Source organism: Akebia trifoliata, unplaced genomic scaffold (assembly GCF_017979445.1).
Source record: "Akebia trifoliata isolate Shusen 1 unplaced genomic scaffold, ASM1797944v1 Contig00386, whole genome shotgun sequence".
NCBI lineage: Eukaryota > Viridiplantae > Streptophyta > Magnoliopsida > Ranunculales > Lardizabalaceae > Akebia > Akebia trifoliata.
Genome location: NW_028237004.1, coordinates 79937 through 105161, shown reverse-complemented (window position 1 = coordinate 105161; position 25225 = coordinate 79937). Strand labels below are relative to the sequence as shown.

Genomic DNA, 25225 nt, shown 5'->3' with positions numbered 1-25225 from the left:
CCTCTTTATTTTGATGAGCCCCACATTTAGTGGAGCTTCTTCTAAATACTTATTTCAGGGGACTTAATTCCTCTGTGTGGTTCTGAGATTCAAGTCGATTAATTCAAATTGAAATTTTGGGTCTGATGTTCATCATTGATCTCCTCTCTTGTGGACAAGCATCAAGTATATAGTGACTTGGGCCCATTGGTATTTTATGTCTAAAGTAGACACATTTTTTGGCCATTAAGGATTGTACATGCATCACGATGACTAAATTTGAATATTTTTAAGGGCACCTTTGATTAGTTCTCCTTCTCCAGCAACTCTGCATCTTCTTTGGTACTCTACACTCGTTGTGTCTTCTTTGATGAACCTCACCCACAACCAAGGGTGGAGCCAGGATTAGGGGAGAGGAGCAAACTATGATTAATGGTATGGTCGAAGAACTTAAAGATTATTGATTTTGATCTTGGGGCTTTTTAGTTAGAGTTGAAGAAAGGGGCATTTATGTCATCTCTTGGAGAGAAGACCCAAGTCAAGAAGGCAATGTCATCAGTTTAAAATATACGGTATGTAAAATTTTCACCAAAATCTCCACATTATTCCTTGACCTTGGTCTTCTCCCATAGACTACTATAAAATGACCTCATTTCCCTCTCCTTCAACTTTAAACCAAAAAAACCTTTGATTTCTTTTCTCAAAATAAATCACATTCAACCTCTTAGGTGAAATTGTTTTACCTTAATTTTCATTAAAATTAATCAACTTTAACATTCAAAATCTAAAGAAAAAAGATAAGATTAAGATTTTTATTTTAATAGAAAGAATATGAGATTTTATAACAAAAAATTCTACGATTTTCTACAAGGGACTAAGGTGATGTTCAAGACATTATTTAAAAAATTAAAAATACTTATCATAGAGGTCGGTGATAATTGATTTTTGCGGCGGGGGGGGGGGGGGGGGGGGGGGGGTGTTGTCACGTTTGAGTTCTTTTTATATATATATATATATACAATTATAGCTCTGATCACTTCTGATCTTTGTAGAGGCATATGGGCACTGCTTTTGGGGGGGGTCTGCCGTCAGTTTGAAAACGCACTGCTTTTGGGGGGGGGGGGGGGGGGGGGGGGGGGGGGGGGGGGTCTGCCGTCAGTTTGAAAACGCAAGGTATCTTGAATAGTTATCAATTTTATCACCATTATTTGGGAAGATGGGTGTGGTATCTCAAATATTCACCAAGAGTGGAGGGGTTTCTAAATCACTAAAACTTGAGGGTGGGGGCAAACAAAATTAAAGGAGGGAGGCAGGGGGTGCAACACGGCCAAAGAGGCATGTAATGAGCTTTGAACACACAAGATTGTCTTTCTCTCTCTAGTCTTCTTCTTCTTCTTCTCCAATCTCTCTTTCTCTCTGTTTCTCTTCTTCTTCCCCTTCTCCTTCTCCTCCTCGACTGAGTCGTCGGAATCGTTAGAGATGAGAGAGGTGCCCTTTGACATGGGGTGCCGAAAACAATTTTTTGAGGTGCCCCTAAAAATTGGAGTACCCTAGAGTTCTATGACGTTTCAATAAAATTTGACTAATGTTTTTGTCACTATGTTAACAATAATGTTGATTTTGGATGGATTACCACATTAGGTGCAGAAAATTGTCGAACAGTTCACACTGGACGACTTCATATGCCAAAGTCTTTTTTTAATTTTATTTTTTGTTTTTTATGATTTATTGTTCCTTCTTAGTAGGTGGGTATGTGTTTCGGGTTGAGATAATCTATTTCTGCTCACCGTCTCTGTCATCTCGGTTCTCTCTCTCTCTCTCTCTCTCTGGGGCCAATTTTGCAGGTTAGTATTAGTAATAGTGACTTTCTTTGTTAATAGGTTGGATGATTCATCTATGAGTTGGGGTCCGGTAAGGTATCCCGTTCCTGTAGAGAGGAACGGTGTCTATTAGGCAAAATTTCATGGGAACTTAGCAGCCGATGTGTTTTAACTTTTAACCTCCAATCAAACTGTACCACGTAGACTTTGTTCCTGTACTGCATGATTCGGACACCTTACCGGATCCAAATTCCTCATCTATTATTTGACTGTTAGACGTATGTTGTGGTAAACTCGAAAATCTTTACGGAAAAATCCTAGAGTGACTTTGAAATTGACATCGTTTCACACTTTGTTGACTTGGATTCATGGTTTTAAAACTCGTTTGAGACCAAGACGTATCGCCTGAGTTAACTCGGTATCAGAGCTGAACGAGACCAACTCACAAAGTCACTTTTTTGCCAAGATTTAGGAGTCAAGCTCAATTTTTTGATTTCTCTCACAAGACGTCTCAAACGTATCGGAAAATAGTGTCAGACGACTCGATATCGAGCCTGGACGAGACAAGATGTGAAACCGAGTTTAAAAACAATGCGTGAATTTGAGTTTTAAATCATAGATCTTTGACTAATGATAACCTGACTTGAAAATTTTCACTCTGTCTATAATCGGTCGACATGTGGCAAGTGCATAGATCTTTTTCATGTGTATCCCGAAGAAAAAGATCTATGGTTCAGTGCGCAAATCTACGTCAGGAAAGTGCAAAATAAGGTCATCCTGAGGTCACTCCTACACGATTCATTTAAATAAACTACAACTTGCATAGTGACAAAAATCTACGATTTTTTAGGAATCACAACTAAATCATGATTTTAATAATTGTTGCCTTAATCACGATTAATCATTATTTAGTTGATGATTTTTTGAAAAACTCACAGATTATTTGTAGCATTTTTTAAGTGTTATTTTATCATTTGATATATATATATATATATAGGGTCACGTTCAAGGGCCAACTTTTTGGCAAAACATTTTTCAAAGCATGAGTTAGAAGTGTTGGAATGGGTTGATTTTTGGTGAGAATGATCTCCTCACCGTAGAGATCATCCTCACCAAAAATCAGCCCATTCCAAAACTTCTAACCCCATCAAAAATAGTTTACAAAAAATGGACGGTCCACGATTTTTCAACTTGTAAACATGGGTTAGAAGTTTTGGAATGGGCTGATTTTTGGTGAGGATGATCTCTACGGTGAGGAGATCATCCTCACCAAAAATCAGCCCATTCCAAAACTTCTAACTCATGTTTGGAAAAATGTTTTGCCAAAAAGTTGGCCCTTGAACGTGACCCATATATATATATTTTTTTAATTTGTTATATTTAAAAAAATTATTTTTGCCGTTTAATTTATCCTATGTTTCCCCGACTTTATTGATCTTTTGCTGATTTTTTTCCAAAACTTTTTCTTGTCGAATTATTCTCAAACCCCGACTTTGTTACTATGTGCACATGTATCATGAGGACTTATTTCTAATTTAAAATATTGATTAAGGGTTTTTTAGATTAGATAGTGAAAAAAGAATATTTTTATAATTTTGAAAACTAAGCAACATAATTATAAGGTCGTGGGTTCCAATTTTCCTAAGTTAATCTAAATATAAAAGTGGGGGCATATATTACCACTCAAATTTTGGTGTTAGCCCGCTTTACTCCACATAGTAAAGATTGAGTTGGGCTGTATAGCGACTTTAAAATCGAGAGAGGGATTAGGTTCAAAGTGGGTATAGGGACAAAATCAGACTTTGGGAGGATTGTTGGTGTGGTACATCGTCTCTAGCAACTCAATTTTCATTTATTGTACGCTTGTTCTATTAATAAGAATTGCTCTATTTAGCAGTGTTTGATTAGACATAATTCCAGCCCTTCGTGGGACTTGGGGTTCAGGAGAAACTTTAATGATTGAGAGCCAAACGATGTGACATCTTTCCTTGATCTCCTGCATTCGGTTCAACTCAACGATAGTGAACAGGATAGGTGGGAATGGACGAGGGTAAAAAATTCGAGATTCTCTGTTAGGTCCTTCTATGAGTGTCTCAATCCTGTTGCTGAATGATCCCTCTCGGGGTCCACCATTTGGTCCAAGCATGTTCCCTCTAAAATATCCTTCTTTGTTTGGTTGGCCTCCCTTGATAGGATTCTCACGATGGATAACTTGATAGTTCGGGGTTGGATCACTCCCAATTGTTGTCCCCTTTGTTTGAGGGATGAGGAATTTGTGGATCATATCTTAATTCACTACCCTTTTTTCTCATTTTATTTGGTCAACTTTCCTTGGTTTATTCCGTATCAGTTGGAACTTTCCTCGCTATTAGTAGAGTGGGCCAGTAATGCTTCCCATTCCAGAAAAAGACTCATGTGGGCTATGCTACCCTCGGCTATTGCTTGGGGGGTTTGGAATGAGAGGAATAACAGGGTGTTCAGTAGTAAGTTTAAAAGCTCTCATGCAGGTTTCTTGGAGATTTTGGGCTCTTTGTACCTTTGGTCAAAATAGTAAATAGAATTTGCAGGATTTACTTTTGATGACTACGTTTTTAGATGGAACTCTTTATGTAATCACTGATGTTTTAGTTTTCTTTTGTTTTGTTTTGTTGTGCTGCCCTTTGTGAGACTTCCTCGGCCTCCTTGTACTTTGTTTTTCGCCTTTTTCGATATATTATACTATAAAAAAAAAATATATTGACATCGTTTCACACTTTGTCGACGTGGAGGTGCACACTTCTATAGATGCTTTTCACTTGTATCTAGATGAAAAATATCTATGGTTATGTACACACATCCACATCAGCAAAGTGTGAAACTATGTCAAGTTTAAAATCACTCCAATATTTTCCTTTATTATAAGCAAACAAAATAGAATAATGCTGGAGTGAACTCAATTCACACTTTGTTGACATGGAGGTGTGTACGGAATCATAGATGCTTTTCATCAAGATACGAGTGAAAAGCATCTATGGTTGTGTGCACACCCCCTCGCCAACAAAGTGTGAATTCACTTTAGCGCGACTCAACAAATATATGATGGCGCAGTTATCTAACTACGTGAAAAAAATGGTAAATTAGATGCGACTCTTTTAAACACTATGTGAAAAAAGTGCTAAATTCAATGGATCTTGACATCGAATTTACCCCTTTTTCTTGTATAGTCTGGCTATTTAGCAGAAAAGGGGGTGCTCTATATATTTGACGATCATGAACTCATTCAAGGGTAGTTAAAAGCTATGCTCACCATAATCATCATCATCTTCTGAAGAATAATAAAGTCGAGTCAAAGAAAGAAGTTCAAGAGTGAAACATGTCTAATGCTAAGTTGAACATACAAGAGGCACTCACAGAGACAAGCATTGGGAGGACGCCAATGGAGTATGTAGAGAGAAAAAGTAACATTACTAGCATAGAGGTTCAACCCTCTAATGTCAGGGGTGATTGTTTGATCGATATTTGTCCTTCAAAGGGGAGTGGCAACGAGGAGACTATGCGATTGGTAAAATACCTTATGTTTATAAATTGCATTACTAAACCTTAGATATGATGTGCATGTTTTACAAAGAAATGTTTATATTTCATTTGAATGTATATATTGCAGCGCCATTTAATATTCCGCTTCACAAAGTGGTTTCGACCATTATTTAGCGACATACTTTCCCAAGAAGAAAATCTAGCAATGTTTGAGGAACTTGCAATGGAAGGAGTTGGTGAAATTGTTGTTAGCAATTTACATTCCAGAGAAAATGGGCTTTCAATGAACCAAAGGTGAAAAGTTATTTGAATTATTTCAAATGATGTAGTAATAATCCTTTTGTTATTTTATTTTAATCACATATGCATTCATACTCCTAATGATAGGGATAATCATGGGATTGACCACCATTCAATGCAATATAGCAACAACGACAACAAGGGGAAGACTTTAATATTGGTAAATTTACATAAATTGTAATTTGATCCAGAAACCTGCGAATAAGATTGCAGCGCCATCTAATATACTTTTTTTATTTAATGGCTTTGATCTTTGATTATTAATGTCTTGCTCAGGAAGAAAATCTAGCAGAGTTTGAGGAGCTCAAACAGGTGGAAGTCACTGTGACTGTTACATTTTTGGCATCAGGGGACATGAGAGCAAGTGATCAACAACCAAACCAAAGTATCATAGAACATACAAAAGTATACAAGGGTGATGGAAAAGGTAATGAAGGTCATGGTGAATGTTGCAATGCTAGCTATTCAGTCCCTGACAATGACTTGGATTATGAGATTGAACAAATTATGGTTGACGCCTTAACAATGCAAAGACAGGAAGATTCCTTGTCATTTGTTCCTGGGAACACAAACCTGAATCTTGATCATAATCACGTACTCACTGATGGTAATGCAATTCAAATTCCTTCAACTTGCAACCAGAGGAGCATGAAACAACCATTGCTCAAACTTTCTGATGAAGATGATGATTGTTTGAATGATATTTATCCTTCAAAGGGAAATGGCAACGAGGAGATGATGTGACTGGTAAAATACCTTATGTTTATGAATTGCATTACTAAACCTTAGATATGATGTGCATGTTTTACAAAAAAATGTTTATATTCATTTGAATGGTACATTGCAGCGCCATTTAATATTCCGCTTCACAGAGTGGTTTCGACCTTTAATTAGTGACATACTTTCCCAAGAAGAATATCTAGCACTGTTTGAGGAACTTGCAATGGAAGGAGTTGGTGAAATTGTTGTTGACAATATACTTTCTGAAGAAGAAAATCTAGAAAAGTTCGAAGAAAATAGGCCTTCAATTAAGCAAAGGTGAAAAGTTAATTGCATTATTTCTAATAATGTAGCAATAATCCTTTTGTTATTTTATTTTAATCACATATGCATTCATACTCCTAATGATAGGGATAATCATGGGATTGGCCACCATTCAATGCAATATAGCAACAACGACGACAATGGGAAGACTTAATATTGGTAAATTTACATAAATTGTAATTTGATCCAGAAACTTGTGAATAAGATTGCAACGCCATCTAATATACTTTTTTATTTAATAGCTTTGATCTTCTATTATTAATGTCTTGCTCAGGAAGAAAATCCAGTGGAGCAGCTCTCACAGGCTGGAGTCACTGAGATTGTTACATCTTTGGCATCAGGGGACATGAAAGCAAGTGATCAACAACCAAACCATAGTATCATAGAACATACAAAAGTATACAAAGGTGATGGAAAAGGTCATGGTGAATGTCACAATGCTAGCTATTCAGGCCCTGACAATGACTTGGATTATGAGATCGAACAAATTATGGTTGATGCCTTAACAATGCAAAGACGGGAAGATTCCTTACCACTTGTTCTTGGGAACACAAACCCAAATCTTGATCATCATAAGGTTCTCACCGATGGTAATGTAATTCAAATTCCTTCAACTTGCCACCTGAGGAGCACAAAACAACCATTGATCGAACTTGCTGACGAAGAAAGTAAAATGGAGCAGACTGTATGGTCTAAGAATGAGAATTTTACTGGTGGATGTCAAACTCCAAATGATGATTCAATAATTCCACCATCAGCGTCTATTGAAAAGCAAGAAGAAAATAAGCCTTCAAACAAGCAAAGGTGAAAAAAAATTATTTGAATTCAATCTGTAGTAAGATGTGATTTATACAACCTATACATGCTAGTAGTTACAATCATGGTTTAAAATATCATATCGATTGAATGTTTTGGTTAATCAAAAAATCGTACGGTATTGGCCTATACATTCAATACAAACCAATACATTCCGATACTAACCTGATACAATCCTGAAACATCCCGAAACATTCAATGTTTCGAGCTCAATGTTTCATATCGGTCTGAGTCAATACCGATATGTATTGACCTATAAATTCCGATATTTTAAACCATGGTTACAATTGATACACTTTCTTCACTGGCTAGTTTTTTTGTATCAAGTAGAAACCCACTGAGAAAGCATTCAAATGAGATGACTAGGATCACCAAATCTTTTTGTTTTTCATTCATTCAAATTTAGCACAACATTTCATGGTCCAAGTGAGGCCAATTGACTTCCATGTGGTATACATTCAAGACTAGTATAGGGAGTCCTCTCACCATAGTAATGGATTTATCATAATCATCAAATCCTTGACCAAAAATCTGGGCCAATGAATCCAGTTCCTCCATTCACTTGTGTCTAAAGCCTTGTCTTCTATTAATTCAAATGTGATTTTGGATGGATTACAGAGAATGGATTGATCCAACCACTACACGCAAATGGGCTTGGATTTAGGACCCTAGTATAGGAATTTTCAGAAGATTAATTGAGTCAGTAATTTAGAGGCCAACAATAATATTCTCTAATCCATTTCCTTCTTCTTAGGTTGGACTTGAATACTCAACCGGCTTCTTACACAGTTATTGGAGCAAGTCTAGCAGAGTTTGAGGAGCTTGCACAGGTGGGAGTCACTCAGATTGTTACATCTTTGGCATTAGGTTGTATGAGAGGAAGTGGTCAACAACCAAACCAAGGTATCATAGAACATACAGAAGTATGTGAATGTGATGTAAAAGGTGGTGATGGCTTTATCGAATATCGCAATGCTAGCTATTCAGACCCTGACAATGATTTGGATTATGAGATTGAACAAAGTATGGTTGACGGCACAACAATGCAACGACAGGAATATTGCTTACCACTTGTTCCTGGGAACACAAACCAAAATCTTGATCATCAGTTTATTACTGATGGTAATGCAATTCCTGGGAGCACAAAACAACCATTGATCGAACTTACTGATGAAGAAACTAAAATGGAGCAGACTGCATGCTATAATAAGAATGAAATTTTTTCTGCTGGATGTCACACTCCAAATGATGATTCAATAATTCCAACCTCAGCATCTATTCAACAAGAAGAAAATAGGTCTTCAAACAAGCAAAGGTGAAAAATATATATATATTTGAATTAAATTTCTAGTAAGCTGTGATGTATACAATCCCTACATGCTAGTAGTTACAATGACAGAGTTACAGCATTTCATGGTCCAAGTGACTTCCATGTGATATGCATTCAAGAATCAAGACTAGTGCTGGGCGTGCTCTATTGTAAACTATTACGGTAGTAATGGATTCATCATAATCATCAAATCCTTGACCAAAAAATTGGGCTCCTCTGAATAAAGCCAGTTCCTCCACTCAATTCTATCTAAAGCTGTCTTTTATTGATTCAAGTGTGGCTTTGGTCTGATTACAGTAAATAAATTGAGCCAACCATGATACACAAATAGGACCCTAGTATAAGGATTTTGATAGACATTTTCAAAAGGTTAGGTGAGTCAGTAATTTATAGGCCAACAGTAATTTTCTCTAATCCATTTCTGTCCTCTTAGTTGTAGTTTTTTTTCCTTGCTCTAATAATACATGTAAATCAATTGTTTCGTTGTTGTAGGTTGGACTTGAATGCTCAACCAGCTTCTAACATACTCATTGGAGCGAAAGAGGGGAGCAGCATATCTGAGCAGAAAGCTGACACAAGCATCGAAGTTGAGGTTGTGGAAGTCATTAAACCATCATCACTGTCGGGGGCAACCAGCAAAACAGCACAAGAGAACATAGAGAAAGTGTTGAAATGGTTAAATGATGAAACTGTTGAAACTATTGGACTTCAAGGGAAAAGCGGAATCGGGAAGACATGGACAGCGAGACGTGTAGTGGATATTGCAATCGAGTCTGATCTCTTCGATGTTGTCATCTGGGTAAATGTCGGCTCTTACAGCATAAAAAATATGCTGATGCAAATTATTGATCAGTTGAAGTTGTCTTCATTCACCAAGGACAATGAAGAAGAGACTGAGGAGGGACTACGACAAAAGATCTCCGTGTCTCTGGCAAAGAAGAAGTTCTTGCTGATTCTAGATGAAATCAAGAGGTCTGGTTCATATAAATTAGGAGTCCCACATTCCAGCCAACAAAATAAATCATCCAAGGTTTTAATCACTGGAACTAAATACTATGTTGAGCTTGCAGCCACCGATAAGGTCCTTTCTCTGTATGGCTTGCCCCATCATGAAGCCTGGTTCTTGTTTTGCGATAAAGCTGGGTTAGCATTTAATTCTCCATATAGGCATCCCCTGGCAGAAGATTTAGTCAAGGACTGTTTTGGGGTGCCTCTGCAAATTATCCTAATAGCTGGAGCCTTGAGAAACATAAATGGAGATACTAGCGTGACATTGGAGGCTAAATTGAAAATAGCAAGTAATCTAAGAACCAATCGCCCATTGTATACTCAGGAAATTAGCTATGCCATGTTACCCAACAAAGCTATGAAAGCCTGTTTCTTGTACTGCACACTCTATCCACAGTATCATCATATCAATGTGAAAGGATTGATAACATCTTGGATAATGGAAGGATTTATAGAAGGATTCGATTGTTTGGAGGATGCATATGAGGAAGGCCAACATATCTTCAAGGAACTCAGAGATCGTTATCTACTATCTAAATTAGATGACGACCATGTGACGATGCATGACAGCCTTCTCTATAGGAAGACATATATCACAGGTGAAGGAAATGACGTAATATTGGCAAAAGCAGGTATAAGGTTAACTATTCCTGAGCTATATATAAAACAGGATAGCTTCAGAAAAATCTGTCTGATGGACGGGAGTTTGCAAAACAAGTATCCTGAGTGTCTGGAATTCCCAGAACCCTCAACATTGTTGCTTCATGGGAATGGGGGTCACCTTTCAAGGGAAATCCCAGATGTATTCTTTCGAAAAATGAAGAATCTTCAAGTTCTCTCCCTTCTTCATGCCAGAATGAGGTCTCTGCCATCATCCCTTTCCAATTTGAACGAGCTTTGTGTGCTTGTGTTAAGAGGTTGTGGCACTCTGGAGAACTTGAACCACATACAAGGCCTCAGTAAGCTAGAGGTTCTTAGCCTTTCGGGCACTTATGCCTTGAAGGAAATCCCACATGACTTCTTTGGGCCTATGCGACACCTTCGAACCCTTGACCTCTCAGGCACCCAGATTAAACAGTTACCGTCATCTCTTTCCAAACTTCATAATCTCTGCTATCTCATCCTAAGAGGTTGTTTATATTTAGAAAACCTGCCACGCCTAGAAGCTTCTAAATGCCTGAGGGTGCTTGATCTATCAGGAGCAAGTGCTTTGAGAGAAATCGATGATAGATTGCTTGAGAATAAGAGTTCCCTTGAACTACTTGACCTCTCTAGAACTGTGTTTGACCTTTTTCCATCCCTTTACAATCGAAACAACCTCAAATACCTCTTACTAAGAGGTTGTTCATGCTTTGATACATTGCCATCTCTGGATGCATTTGTATCACTTGAAGTCCTTGATCTTTCGGGTGCTAGGGCGTTGAGGAAATTCCAAGACCAATCATTTGGAATTAGGTATAACCTACGCAAACTCAACTTATCTGGGACCCAGGTCGTACAACTACCGTCCCTTTCAAAATGTAAAGGTCTCCGTCAACTCCTTTTAAGAGGTTGTTCTAACTTGGAGACACTCCCAGCCTTAAACAGTGAACTCGAGGTTCTTGATCTTTCGGGTGCCACTGCTTTTAAGAAATTTGAAGATGGACATGATATAAAGGAAATTCGAACCATTCCCATAGGTGGTAATCTTTTTCAGCTCTTACTAAGAGGTTGTTTGAAGTTAAAGAAACTACCACCATTGGGAAGTCTTGAAAGACTCAATGAGATCGATCTTTCAGGTTGTATTGCGTTCCAAAAATTCCAAGATCTATCCTTCGGGAAACACCTACCAACCTTTTCCAAATGTACCAGTCTTTCCCAACTACTATTAAGAGGTTGTTTAAAACTAGTGGCACTGCCAAACTTGGATGCACTCACAGAACTCGAGGTGCTTGATCTTTCTGGTGCTACCGCTTTCAAGCGATTCTCAGATGAATCTTTCGGGGAGAAGAATGGCCTTGAAAATTTGGATCTCTCTGGAACCCAAGTTGAACAGCTACCATCCCTTTCCAAATGCAGCAGACTCTCTCAACTGTTATTAAGAGGTTGCTCAAAACTAGAGACACTGCCATCTTTGGAAGCACTAACAAGACTTGAGGTCCTTGATCTTTGTGGTGCTAAGGCTTTCAAGCAATTTCCAGATAAATCCTTACAGCAAAATCATGACCTTAAAAGATTGGATCTGTCTGGAACCCAAGTTAAAGAGCTATCATTCCTTTCCCAATGCAGCGGACTATCTCAACTACTACTAAGAGGTTACTCGAAACTAGAGATACTGCCATCTTTGGAAGCACTTATAAGACTCGAGGTTCTTGATCTTTCTGGTGCTACTGCTTTCAGGCGATTCCAAGATGAATCCTTTGGGTATAATGATGGCCTACGGAAATTGGATTTGTCTGGAACCCAAGTTGAACAACTATCATTCCTTTCCAAATGTTGCGGACTCTCTCAACTATTTTTAAGAGCTTGCTCGAAACTAGAGACAATGCCTCCTTTGGAAGGACTTACAAGACTCGAGGTTCTTCATCTTACTGGTATTACTGCTTTCATACAATCCCAAGAAGAATCCTCCGGGCAGAAGAATGACCTTAAAATTTTGGATATTTCTGGAACCCATGTTGAGCAGCTACCGTCCATTTCTGAATTTAGTGATCTCGACCAGCTCTTAATGAATGGATCCCTTGGTACTGATTGGGGAAACATGATGGATTTACTTATAGAAGATGTTGGCAGATTTCATATACATGTAAAAGTAGGGAATCCTGACTTTTTCTGCTCTATTACTAAGAACTCTCAATTGTGGGAGAAATGCTTCCAACGGTTCCATATATGCTTTTGCTCTCGTGAAGAGCAAGGTAAAGAAGAAGACATTTACTTTCAGGGGAAAGAATTCATCTTCAGAGAATCCTACTACACTCAGACGAGATGGCTTCCTCAGTCAACAGATCCTGACAGATTTCTGGAGATTTGTGGCTTTCAAAGCTTTCCTTGTGGTATCGAGGGGGTCCTCAGTCATGCAGAAATTTTATATTTAAAGAATAACGTGTTCGTCACACGGCTGTCAGATATAGGTGTTGAAAATGTTAAGGAATTGAAAGAATGTTGGATAGACAGATGTGATGCAATGGAGTGTGTATTTTATGGAAATGAGACAGAAGAGAATGTAGCACTAGGAAGAAATTTACAAAATCTCTGGGTCTCAAATCTTTCTGCATTACGGAGTTTATGTGAAGGGGTGGCACAATCTGGGAGCTTTACATGCCTTAAAAATTTATATATAGATTGTTGCCCAAGCTTCATCTCTGTCTTCTCGTCAGGCCTGGAGCTAAAAAACCTTGAAACACTCCGGATCAAATTTTGTGATGAACTTAAGAATGTATGTGGAGAAATGGTATTGGGGGAAAGTGCCCTCCCAAGATTGTGCAAGTTGACTCTTTGGAGACTTTCGGAACTGAAGAGTATTTGTGGTGGAGTATTGCCATCTCTACAAAACCTCAAAGTTGGAGGGTGTCCAAAACTGCGGAAACTCCCACTTAATGTAAACAGAACCAGTCCTCCTCAAATAGAGATCAAAGGAGAGCGCAAATGGTGGAATCAATTAAAATGGGAAGATGAAAGCATCAAGTCCCACCTCCATTTTAAACAATTGTGATTTGTTGTCCTAAACAACATTATAAAATAGAAGGCTTTGTGGAGCTCTGTAGTGCTTCACAATTGCATTTCTTCAACTCTGAACTGCAGGTTTGCTATGAACTAGCGTTTTCTTTACTCTGAAAAACATCTTAATTGAATTATTTTTTTTCATCTTTGTTTTGTAAAAATAGGATTGTTTGATTTTCTATATTGAGGATTCATCTTATTTCAGCATGCTTAGTTTAAAGCTTTATATTGTTTTACTCCAAAATTGTTTTGCCTAAATGCAGTGTCCACACGGTAGGTGTCAAATGAATTTTGATGATATGTAAGACATTTTTAGCTTTTAGGTTGTAGTCTTTTGCATATGCCCCATAGATCTATTGTTAGTGTCTCACTCTGTTTATTTTAAATACATGATAATATATATAGTTATAATTCTTTATTTTGAGTTTTGGTGTTGGACTTACCAAATGCAACTATTTCTGCTGAAATCGATTAATAAAATAATGAAATCTGTGCATGATGTGTGTCCAACCCAAAAACCATACATTAAGTATGATAGCAAGTTGAAGATTTTGATTTTGATAAACCCCTTTTGAACTTCAAAAGATTGAATTGTGAACTATTTGTCCAAGTTTATTGATATAAAAAGTTTTCATGTTGTTTACAGTTCGGTGTTCTGGAACCTCACTTCTTCTCAAGATTGTTTCAATCAAACCTTCTAATCTCAGCCCAGTTTTTGTGACTGTTGATTCATTTGAATGACATCTAGGCCCTGATATCTTCTGATTCTTAGCAGATTCTTCTGACTATTTACACAATCACATTTCTTTTGTAGGCTTAAGTGTTTGTTATTACCATGGAGTTAATTCTGAATTAACAAGATCAGCAACTCAAAGATACAAACAAGCTGGACCTCAACGATATGACATTTCCTGACTTAACAAGTTGCAAATATTTGGTGTTTCACCAGGTTAGCATGTTTGCACTAGGCTGGCAACTCAAGGGTGCACATAGGCTTTGAAACCTAAAGCTTAGGTCTTTAGAATTCAAGTAGTGTTTAAAGCTGGAAGGAGCAGATAATAGAATTCCAGGACATAGTGTCTCTAAATAAAAAAAAAAACAAAAAACAAATCTTCTAAAACTTTTTCTGCTTAACCATTTCAGTAAAATCCACACAGAAGAACTAAGAGAACACTAACTACACATTAATCTCTTTGGTACCATTTCATGGATTCATCATTATTGTGTATCAAAATCGATCTCAAGAGTTAAGACTGCACAAAATATTATAAATTGAACTCAGCCCATGACCTCACAGTTGTATTCTAGATTATCAACCACTTGAGTTTGGGACACACTTTGAAATTGATATTCACTCTACTTCACCTTCTCCATCTGGTAATTCGCAATACATCCCTTCCATCCTTCTTACGATACTTTCTTTCACAAACAAGTGCTTCTACCGCTCAATTTCTACATTGGTTCTAGTGTTGTAGCATCCCTATAGAAGGTGTAAAGAAGTTTAGATAGATATAGAAAAAAATCTTTTAGGTTAGAAAGGTTTAGATAAGTAACGAGGTTTACGTGTATGAGTGAGGTGTCAAATTCAACACGTATGGATCTTGATTTGATTTTCCATTTTTAACTGTGTCACTCATCTGTTCATGAACCATCCTTGAAATTCTACGCAAACGCTGAGCCTGCAAAATGAATCGATTGAAAATAATTCAGGTAGGAAGTTGGTTTAAGTGTTGGATGGAATACAATCGATTTCTACTTCTTGAAGGACAATTAGAATAACTTCAACATATGTTTACAAGATTTGTTCATTTATAAGGCCTTAAATGGAAGCTTAGAAGAACAAATCCTTATAAAGAAATTCTTGTCTTGGACTCACCCATCAAAATAGTAGAAAGTTAATTCTTAAGGAAATATATTTAGGAAATTTGTTCTAGTGGCAAGCCGAGCCTTGATAAGCTCCTCAGGTAGAGTAGGTCAAGTGTTTGAAACCTCACGAAGCAATGAATTCCTTGGGGCCACCCTCCAAGGTTCGGTTGACTCTCGATTCATCCAATCTTATATAGGACTTTTCGAGGGGGCAGTACGTGTGACTGTGGGATTAGTCTCAGGAAGAGTGGGGATACCAATGATGATAAAGGAAAAAATAAAAGAGAGAGATCTTCTATTGGCATCCCAACTTTTACTTACTCTTAATCACTTTCATTTTCTTTTGGGTGAATCTTCATTTCTTGTGCTGAATCTCCATTTATGAATTTGGTACATTGTTCATTTTAATTCAACATGCACTTGTCATCTACGAACTTGTGAGTTCGTCACTTTTAATATCTACGAATCCGTAGTCATTGACTATATAAAAGTGATAATTCACTCCAAAGACATGTTTTGGGAATTAAAATGAAAAGTGTATTGAATTGGAATTTTGACATAAGTTGTGAACGTTTTAGGAAAAATTCTTTTTATTTTATTTTTAATTGAGGTGTATAAGTAAAAGTTAGGTGCCAATAACAGATCTCAACATAAATTACCCAATGTGAGTCACATATTTTCAGCCAATTACTGGTAACTACCAACTACTGAACTGCAGGCTTACGTACGGAACCGCCTTCATCGATCCCAGTGTGTTTCACGTGCCAAGGCATCGCCACCGAAGCCAATGATCTACTGTATCTCGATGTGATTAATTTGGACACGTGTCACTTGATTTATCAACAAATTAGATGAAAGTGAGGTTCTACTATATTAGAGTACCACAGAGGAGTATGTCATCATTTGTACCCTTTAAAATTATTTAATAAATACGAAATAAGTGGATCATCCAGAGCTGCCTCCTTTAAGATTTGTCCTAAACCACTCGTCGATGGGGGCATTTGTGTCCGATTGCGATCAATCTATGCTCAAATGGTGAATTTGGAATGCCGTCTGAATATACATGTCTTGAATGTAAGATATAATTTCATATTTTTTATCCTTGTAATTGAGATAAGACCTATACGATTATGGTGATGAAAATGTAAATATCTACATTCCTTCCAAAGTTTTTTCTCTTTCACAGAGTATCACCATATGTATGGCTTTTTCTATGGTTAAAAATTATATAAATAAAAAAAAATAAAATTACTTTGACTTGCGGTGCAATATGGATGATTATTGTCATGATAATTAATTCGTACTAACACTATTTAATAATCTCATTGGAAATAATGTATTTTACAATTAAAAAGCGATTGCCTCTTGTACATATCATGTATTAATTGACAATAAATAAGGCACAACGTGAAAAAACCCATATTCACCGGTCCAAAGCCTTCAAATTTTATAAAATTCAACGGGCCAAGACATCAAAATTTTCATTATCAAATCTTTTTTTTCTGATGGTCTGAAACTATCAAATTAATAGAGAATGGGAGAAATTCAACGGTCATCAAAATTTCAATGGTTTTTGCTGTCTAAATTCAATTTCTTCAATTTCTAAATTTCATGAGCCTTGGCCCATTGAATTTTCTTGTCAAAAATTTCAATTTTCTCGTAGTGAGGGATACCCTATTCTCACGAATTCCCACATTTATTTGAGTGGTTCACAAACGATGAAAATGTCTCTTTTCTTACCCCGATCTCGATTAGAAAAAAAAAAAAAAAACAAAGTTCTCAAATTTTGTTGAGTAGTAGTTTGAGTAAGTCTCGAATGATCACCTCAAAAGGTTGATGCAAATAAACAAATTTTTGTTTTATCTCTCTGAGTTATATACCCATGTTTAATTTTGGTCGTTGAATCAAATAAAACTTTTATGAATTACTTAGACTATATTTGGATTGAGAGAAGTGGATAGAAGAGACACGCATTAAGAGAAGAGAAGAGAAGGGAAACTCAATGTCTCTCCACCATGTTTGGATTGACAAGGGAGAACTTAGGTCAATCTTGAAATTTTAAAATATCTTTTAGGGGCAGAATTGAAATTATAAAATATTTTAAAAGGATTTCTCTCCTCTTGTCTACATTTTTTGAGGGAAAGACAACTTACCTTCTCTTCTCTCCAATTCTTTTCTCTTTTCTCCCTACTTAATTATCCAAACATGGGAAATGGAGAGAAACTCATTTATTTTCTCCTCTCCATTTTCCTCAATCCAAACACAGTGTAAATGCTGATTTGTTTTCTTTCTCCTCTCCATAGCTCATGGCCCAGAAGTTCATAGGCCTAAGAAGTATGATTCTTATAATTTTGTGGGCTAACATTGGCCTAAAGCCAATGTTTTTCTTGGTTGAGTGCATTGGGTTCGCAGGCCAGCATCTCACAATCGTCTTGGGTTGTGGGTGGTTCGGGCGGATCTGGTGGCGGTTTTTATGGGCTCTGATTCTTTGACAGTCGCATCCGCCATGACAGCCCCCTCCTTCCTACGTGTCGCAACAAATTCTGTGCCAAACACGTGAGACGTGTGGCGGCCTCAGACAGCAAAACATGATATCGACGTCCCATCGGCACGTGGCACTTTTCTGCTAACGCAGCGAGGGTGGAGATAAAGAGGTGGAGTAAGGAGTATAAAAAGAAAATTAGATCAGGCGGGCCCACAGCTTCACATCAAATCTTCTTTGTATTCGTTATCAATCGTTGACTGAAACAAATCTCGACAAGTTTAATAATGAACGGAGATGATGTTGGGTGTATAAAACTTGTTATAAGCCTTAGTTGTACTATAGTAAAACTTGTTGGTGTAGTTGTGCCCCAAACGGCTGTTGTGCAGAGCAAATGGCGTCAGGTTATCGAAATTCTATATTTCCTTAAATACCCTTATATGTATTATATTTTACAAATGACTTCTTTCTTTATTAAAAACCCCTTACATTTTAGAGAAACTTATGTTTTAAAAGTGATGACATGCCCCTTGAAGTCAGTTTTCTATGAAAAACTAATAGAAAATGACTTGAATACCCTAATCTTCAATCAATCAATCTCTATCTCAAGTCCTTGATTTTCCTTCCTCAAAATAAGGTATTTTCAAACCTTCATTTTTTTCACCAACAACCTGAACATTGTATCTACTTCAATCCTAAAGGTAAGATTAAAATTTTGGGTGAAAAAAATAATTTTTTTTGACAAAAGATTTAATGTGAGGTTGAAAATCATGGATTGAAGATAAGGTTACATAAAAAAAAAAACTGCTAAAGTAATATTGAAATTGATATTGTTTGAGTGTGTCTATAGACTCATAAATGCTTTTCATCGAGATGCAGGTGAAAAACATCTTTGGTTCTATGCACACCAATGCCCCAAACGATGTCAATTTCAATGTTACTCTAGCATGAATCTTAAATAAATTAAAAGAGCACATTACAAAGGTTGAATAGCTTTGAAAATGATAGATTTTATAATAAATAAAATTAGGTTAGAGGTTGAAGAGGAGGGCATTTAGATTATCTAGAATTAGTCAAAAGAGACTACTACATGTTAGAGATGGCATGAGTGTTGTAATTTGCACTACGTGAAAATATCCAAATATTGACCATCCAAAACCGTCGAATTATGGAACAATTCAACAGTCTTGACTGTCGAATTGGCCCATCGAATTAGGCCTTGTCGAAAAAATATTCGATGGCTAAAAACCATAGAATTTTATAAATTTGACGGCTTAAGGCCGTCGAATCTGGGATTTTTACCATATATTTGACGGTTATAGGCTGTCGAATCGGGGATTCTTACCAATCAAATGCATAGTGCTTCTCTAATGGGCCATGGGCTTGAAATTAGAATCAATTGGTGAAAACTGAAAAACCAATACAAAAGTTAATATTGAAACCTTGTAAATCTGTCCTGAATTGAACTATTTGAAGATAACCATAGGGAATCTTCTAATTGAAACAACATACATACATACATACATACATATGAAGAGAGAGAGAGAGACAATTATTATTAAATGAAAAAGAAAACTTCTCTTAAGCTCAAATCTCTGCCATAATTCACAGATAATTAAATTCATGGATACTGTTTTCTTACTTAAGATAAGAATTTTGAAATGGGAACTCTACCAAAATAAATGCCTACATTATTTTATTTTTTATTTTAAAAAAGGGGGAAAAGGCTTCCTAACAGGCAACCTCCACTGCTAGCCTCCTAGTTATATTGTGCAATTGGTCGATCCAAGAGTTTTCTCTGAGACATCGCCTGAACCTTCTTTGTGCCCATCTGATGCAAGAGAAATTAATAGTTGCACACAAATGTGAATGGAGGAAACTAATGAGAGACTTTTTTGCACCGGCCAATGCTGTTTCACCTTGTCCATTTTCTTCAGTGAGCTAGCGATCTTGCATGGAATGTACTCTCCGAACAAGTTTCCATAGTTCCTGTTAAATATTACCACCATTGATAATACAATAACTGGGGCATAGACCAACCGATGATCACCAACATTTATAAACTAGAACAGAAGGAAAACCAAAATTTATTTGAGATCTACATTTCAATACATACAGAAAACCCAAAATTTACCTTTTTTTATTTTAGCAAATAAGAACACAACTTAGGCCAACAAGTGTATAAGTTGAGGGACATTTTTGGTGAGGATTATCTCATCACAGAAGAAGTAACTTGTTCTAAAACCTCTATCATAGCTAGATAACAAATTGAGAAATTATGGAGTCTCCATTTCAGCCTTAACTTGAACTCAATAGTTGTTACGGTTATAAGTTTCAAAATGGGTTGACTAACACAAAAAATATTGTTTAATGAAATAAAATAATAAATGAATCAGAAATTAACACCAAAGTAGTCCCACAGACTTTGAAACAGCCAGGTCAATCTAAGGAATATCACATAGCAGAGACAGTCACTAGATTCAGACCAAGTTGAATGAAAAAATGGATCCAGAGAACTTTCAAAAGATGGCAAGTTCTAAATTCCTAAGAGAGGTACAACTACTGTGAATCCTAATACAGACTCAGATGATAAAGGTCAAGCTACACTACACCAAACTGGCATAAAACAACAGGCTATAAGAGTTGGTCACTTAAATTCTCAAAATTAATGGTGATAACATGATCAAAAAACATCCAGCATTAAGGAACTGGGAACAATACTTGAACCTTCTTTGTGCCCATCTGGTGCAAGATTTAATTAATAGTTGCACTTTTACCAACACCTATCTTTCCAATAACCATGATGGTTAAAGAGAAATCGAGGGGTTCCTGCCATTGTGGACAGAAAACATTTGGACCCTTCATCTACAAGAGAGTTCACAGTGGTTAGAGATAGCAACTACAAAAAAATCTGAAAATTAAAAAAGCTTCAATATAGGGAGTTCTATCTTTAGCAATAATGCCACACCAACAGTGATCAATGTTCATAAGGCCCTAGCCAAAAGGTCCCCCCACTTGAGGCATTCTCACCATCAATCCTTGACCTTTTGGATTCCCTTTGGAAAGAGTTTGCATCTGCTCCATCCTAGAAAAAAACCCAGGACTATCAAGATTGTACCATCTAGAATAAATGTTGTACCACAACTAAATATAATAAAGTAAGGATGGTGGTATTAGAGATATTAATGGTGAATTAGTGGATGTTTGTTTTGCTAGAAGAAGTTTAGGGAAACCTCTTTTAGTAAATATGGTGGTTGAGCTGAAGAAAGTGAAAGTGTCGGATTGGATTACTGAAGGCGATGAAGAAGTTAGAGCTAACTCCAAGGTGAGCATGTCATTAATGCTTAATTTTGATAGCTTCTATTGCCACACCAATTTTGCTAACGCCACCCTAATTTATATATAAATCCCCAAAGAATTTGAACAGATCTTGGGGTGGTATTAGCAAAAGTTGGTGTGGCAATAGAAGCTATCCTAATTTATTACTTCAATATATTTGAGTTGTGTATTAGGTATAGATTGGCTTTAATTTTTGTCCTGGTAGAATTTGTAGTAGGATAGTGCATTAATATGTATTTCTTGGATTCGCTTTTCTATTTTTATTTATGAGATATTCTACTAATACACTGATTTTTTTACTTATAACACACCAAACTATATGTAGACAAACACTTACTTTGAAAATGATTAATGTGTTATAAGTAAAAGTTGGTGTGTCAATAGAATCTCTCATATATTTCTTATTCATCTTTGATTCTTGGACCGTCTAATTAAATGTGTCTTTTTTTGGAGGGCATTTAGAGTCCGTTTGGAAAAAAAAAAACACACACACACACACACACAAATTAACTTTTTGACTTTTGAAAGTTAAAAAGTTAGAAAATATGTTTGAATTCCTTTTTAGAAAATTACTTTTAAAAAGTAAAAAAAATCTTATATTTTAAAAAGTAAAATGAAATTAACTTCTACTTTCTAAAAGTTATTTCTTCCAAAGCTACTTTCTACTTTATATCAAAATGGGTTCTTAATTCAGATTCTAGAATCCAATTTTATATTTTGATGTTATATTTGATTTTGAATATAAAAACAATTAATCAACTAGAAAAAAATGCAGGACCCATTTCTTACGATTTTCGAATTGGTGTTTTGCATTTAAGCTTTTGAATTTAAGTATGACTAATGATAAATTGACACAACAAAACATACTCGGTCTGTATGAGAATGATGTGGCTAGGGCACAGAACCGTTGATATTTTTCCTGGTGTATCCTTGGTGTGTCCTGGAGATTAAGATTTATGGTTTTGTGCCATTGCCACGTCAGTCGCGTGCAGACTGCATATGTTTTGTCGCATAAATTTATCATGGCTCTTTAAGTATTTAGCATTATAAATTTGGAAACAAAGTCCATGAAGTGAAATTATCATTACAACAACAAAAGGTCTTATCCCAAAGATTTGGGGTCGACTAAAGAAATCATGTCCCTCTATTCCACTTTATACAAAACTAAATCTTTTCTTATTGAGCCTGGATTCATATTTGTTTATGTAAATATATGATTTTATTGAGAATTCTTGGATGAATATTACATGAACCCTGATAAGATATTTATAGGAATTACATCAATCAAAATAAGGAAACTAGCCTAACATAGATATTTTAATTTATTAGAACTTCCGAATGTAGAATATCCTAATTGATATTGTTACATATATTATTCTCCAATGCTAGCCTAACAAAAAATTGTTTTGGTTCATTTTTTTAAATAATAAAAAAAAGAATTTCTTGTGCTTATCTCTATGATTAGTCAATAATTCATTATTTATGTGCTATCTTAATTAATCACTTTCATTCTATTTTGCACTACCCTGATTGATTGTCTATCTAATATGACATGATCTTATTGATATATTTCTACGATGTGCATGTTTTGATCTCGAATTGGATGTTATGGATATTTTTATATTTCTTGATCAATATTTATGTCCATACTTTTATGATTTGATCTAGCCCGCGGGTCCATTCATATGAAAAATGCCCTGAGCACACCCCACCCTGTTTTGCACACACCTCTAGCACATTTAAATTATTTTACATTGCACACTTGCATGTCCCTTATAGCCAACATGGCATTAGTGTATAGTCCGGTTTCCTTGTGAAATGCGATGTCATGCATGAAAATCATAACTCCAGTCACGTACCTTTATGGTATATAAAATTGGGCCATCAATACCGTTCGATCAGGTGACACTAAAAGGTATATTGATGCACCCATATTAGAATGATCTGAGCCTTTATCCTATTGTAAGCTGTAAAGTCACATATCCCGATTGCCAACCCTAAGCAAAGCTAATCTAAGTTGCACGAATTACACTTCTTAGTCAAAATCAGTACCTAAGTGAGATCCTGCCCCATTGTACCTCGTGTACTAAGAGGATAGACGACGTCTATTCTAGACGAGAAATGACTTAAGAGTGTCTTTGCTTAGCATTGTGCGCCACTTCTCAAATAGGGATTAAATTGATTGCTTTTGACTTCAAAGATTTGGATTGAAAGCTCAGATTATCACTTTGAATACCTATACGGTATATCAAACTAAGTCACCACATACCATCTGATTGAGTACGCTCGAGAGGTATATAGGTGCACTTGGGCAAGGGTGGCCAGATAAATTGCATTGCACGTAGTAAATCTAGAGTGTAGAACCTACCTATAGGTCACGACTCAAACTTATTGTGGGTGTTCCTGGGTTGCTTTTGGAAATGAACTTTTCAAATGTTGAGATCAGGAAATTTCGATTTTGTCTTCAAGATTGTCAAAATTTTGTTTAATTTAACTCTAGGCTATCAAACCTTTAGGTGCACCAACCCAATAAAAAATACATTTTAATTGTGACAACGATTCATATTGACCCAGTCCATTTCGATCCAACAATCACGATGGGCCGGACCATTCAAATCAAAATGATATTCAAATATTTTTCTAATTCGAATCCCAACCCATTTCAAAATAAGAAAAATATTTTTCCAAAGGAAAAGAAAAGAAAGAAATGAATTTTTACAAAAGATCTATTTTTTACATAGACTTTGAAAAATTATTGAAATATATTTTCCTAAAGAAAAAAAATAGTTCAAATCAAATTTGTTTAAAGTTGTTATTCAATGAAAATGTTATTTGTCAATGATTTTCAATAATTCAATAAAATTATTTTTTCCTTTTGTAATAATTATTGCATGAATTAATTGTTTAATGGATTGATGCATATAATTCAATAAAATCTCAAAATTCTTTAACATGTTATCAAGGGGTAATATTGAAATTGATTAAATTCACTTTCGATGGGATTATAGGGTTGTCATTGCACCTAAGATCAATCGTCTACCACCTAGCTAGGGTTGTAAGTCCGGTCAGTTAGAACAAACATACTGAGTCAACAACTAGAAATCCTTAGAATATCTTAACATTGCCTAGTTGTTCCCTAAAGATCACAATGCCTCAGTCTTACTGGTTGGAAACAATATCTCGAGTCCTCATTTGATAGTGAAGCCTGTTGTGTGTGGGTAATTGTCTTTCATGAGTCTTGAGTCCATTTTTTTTATATCAATGTTATGTTTTCTTTAGATCGAGTCTACTCTTTTTCTGTTGAGTCGAGTTAGTTTGTCATCTCATCTAAATTTGATTGGATAAAGAAAATTTTTAAATGCCTCGAGAGCATTAATGAATTAACTAGAAATTCGACTTTAATGAGAGATTCATTTAACAAGGAACCCCCTCCTGAATGAGAAGATAAATATCGTGCTCATCCTCTAATCGAGGAAGTAAAGATTGTTGACCTCGAACAAAATAATTCCTAAGAAATTCAAATAGAAACTATCATATCCCTAAAGAAACACAAGGGTGTAGACACCCTAATTAGCACGAACCCGTTAGGAAAATTCAAATTTTCTCGAATTTATTTCGATTTAGAACTCAAGATTTTCGACGGACCCGCATTGCCACTTAGTTAGCATCATTTTCATGCATACATGCATCATGTCACATAGTTTGCATGCTCAACCTTGTCCCTAATCCGAGTCCATCGCCCATTCATCGCTCCGTCACCTATACTATAACCAAGCTCAATTCCTAACCCTATCTAAGCCCAAGACAAGGTCCATCTTCTTACCCAAATCCAAGTCCATTCTTTTAGCCCACTTTCAAAGTTTATAGCCCAAGTCCATTCTCTAAGCCCAATACCAACCTTACTCTAAGCCCATTCTCTCACACCCCCTCAAAAGATGACACATGTTGATCTCCCATAAGCCCTCAATACCCAATGCATTATCTAATTGGAGAGTCAACTCCCCCTTTGTGAAAATTCAAGAATGT

At 36.2% G+C, this 25225-nt stretch overlaps 1 protein-coding gene across 1 annotated transcript; it reads left to right on the top strand.

Annotated features, from left to right (window-relative positions):
* Positions 1-1265: 1265 nt before the first annotated feature.
* Positions 1266-14627, top strand: LOC147381508 (putative disease resistance protein At4g19050). Its single transcript, XM_086430318.1, has 8 exons — positions 1266-1823; positions 5003-5340; positions 5443-5609; positions 5703-5775; positions 6934-7463; positions 8230-8790; positions 9298-13593; positions 14327-14627. Exons 2-7 carry the CDS (start codon positions 5152-5154, stop codon positions 13502-13504), a joined length of 5727 nt encoding a protein of 1908 aa, XP_086286444.1. The 5' UTR covers positions 1266-1823; positions 5003-5151; the 3' UTR covers positions 13505-13593; positions 14327-14627.
* The last annotated feature ends 10598 nt before the right edge of the window (positions 14628-25225 follow it).

Bases quoted from the DNA above. Each gene is read 5' to 3' on its own strand.
- LOC147381508 (XM_086430318.1), top strand. From the start codon at position 5,152: ATGTCTAATGCTAAGTTGAACATACAAGAGGCACTCACAGAGACAAGC. The intron at 5,341-5,442 runs GTAAAATACCTT...TATATATTGCAG, and splicing joins ACGAGGAGACTATGCGATTG to CGCCATTTAATATTCCGCTT. The intron at 5,776-6,933 runs GTAAATTTACAT...TGTCTTGCTCAG, and splicing joins AGGGGAAGACTTTAATATTG to GAAGAAAATCCAGTGGAGCA.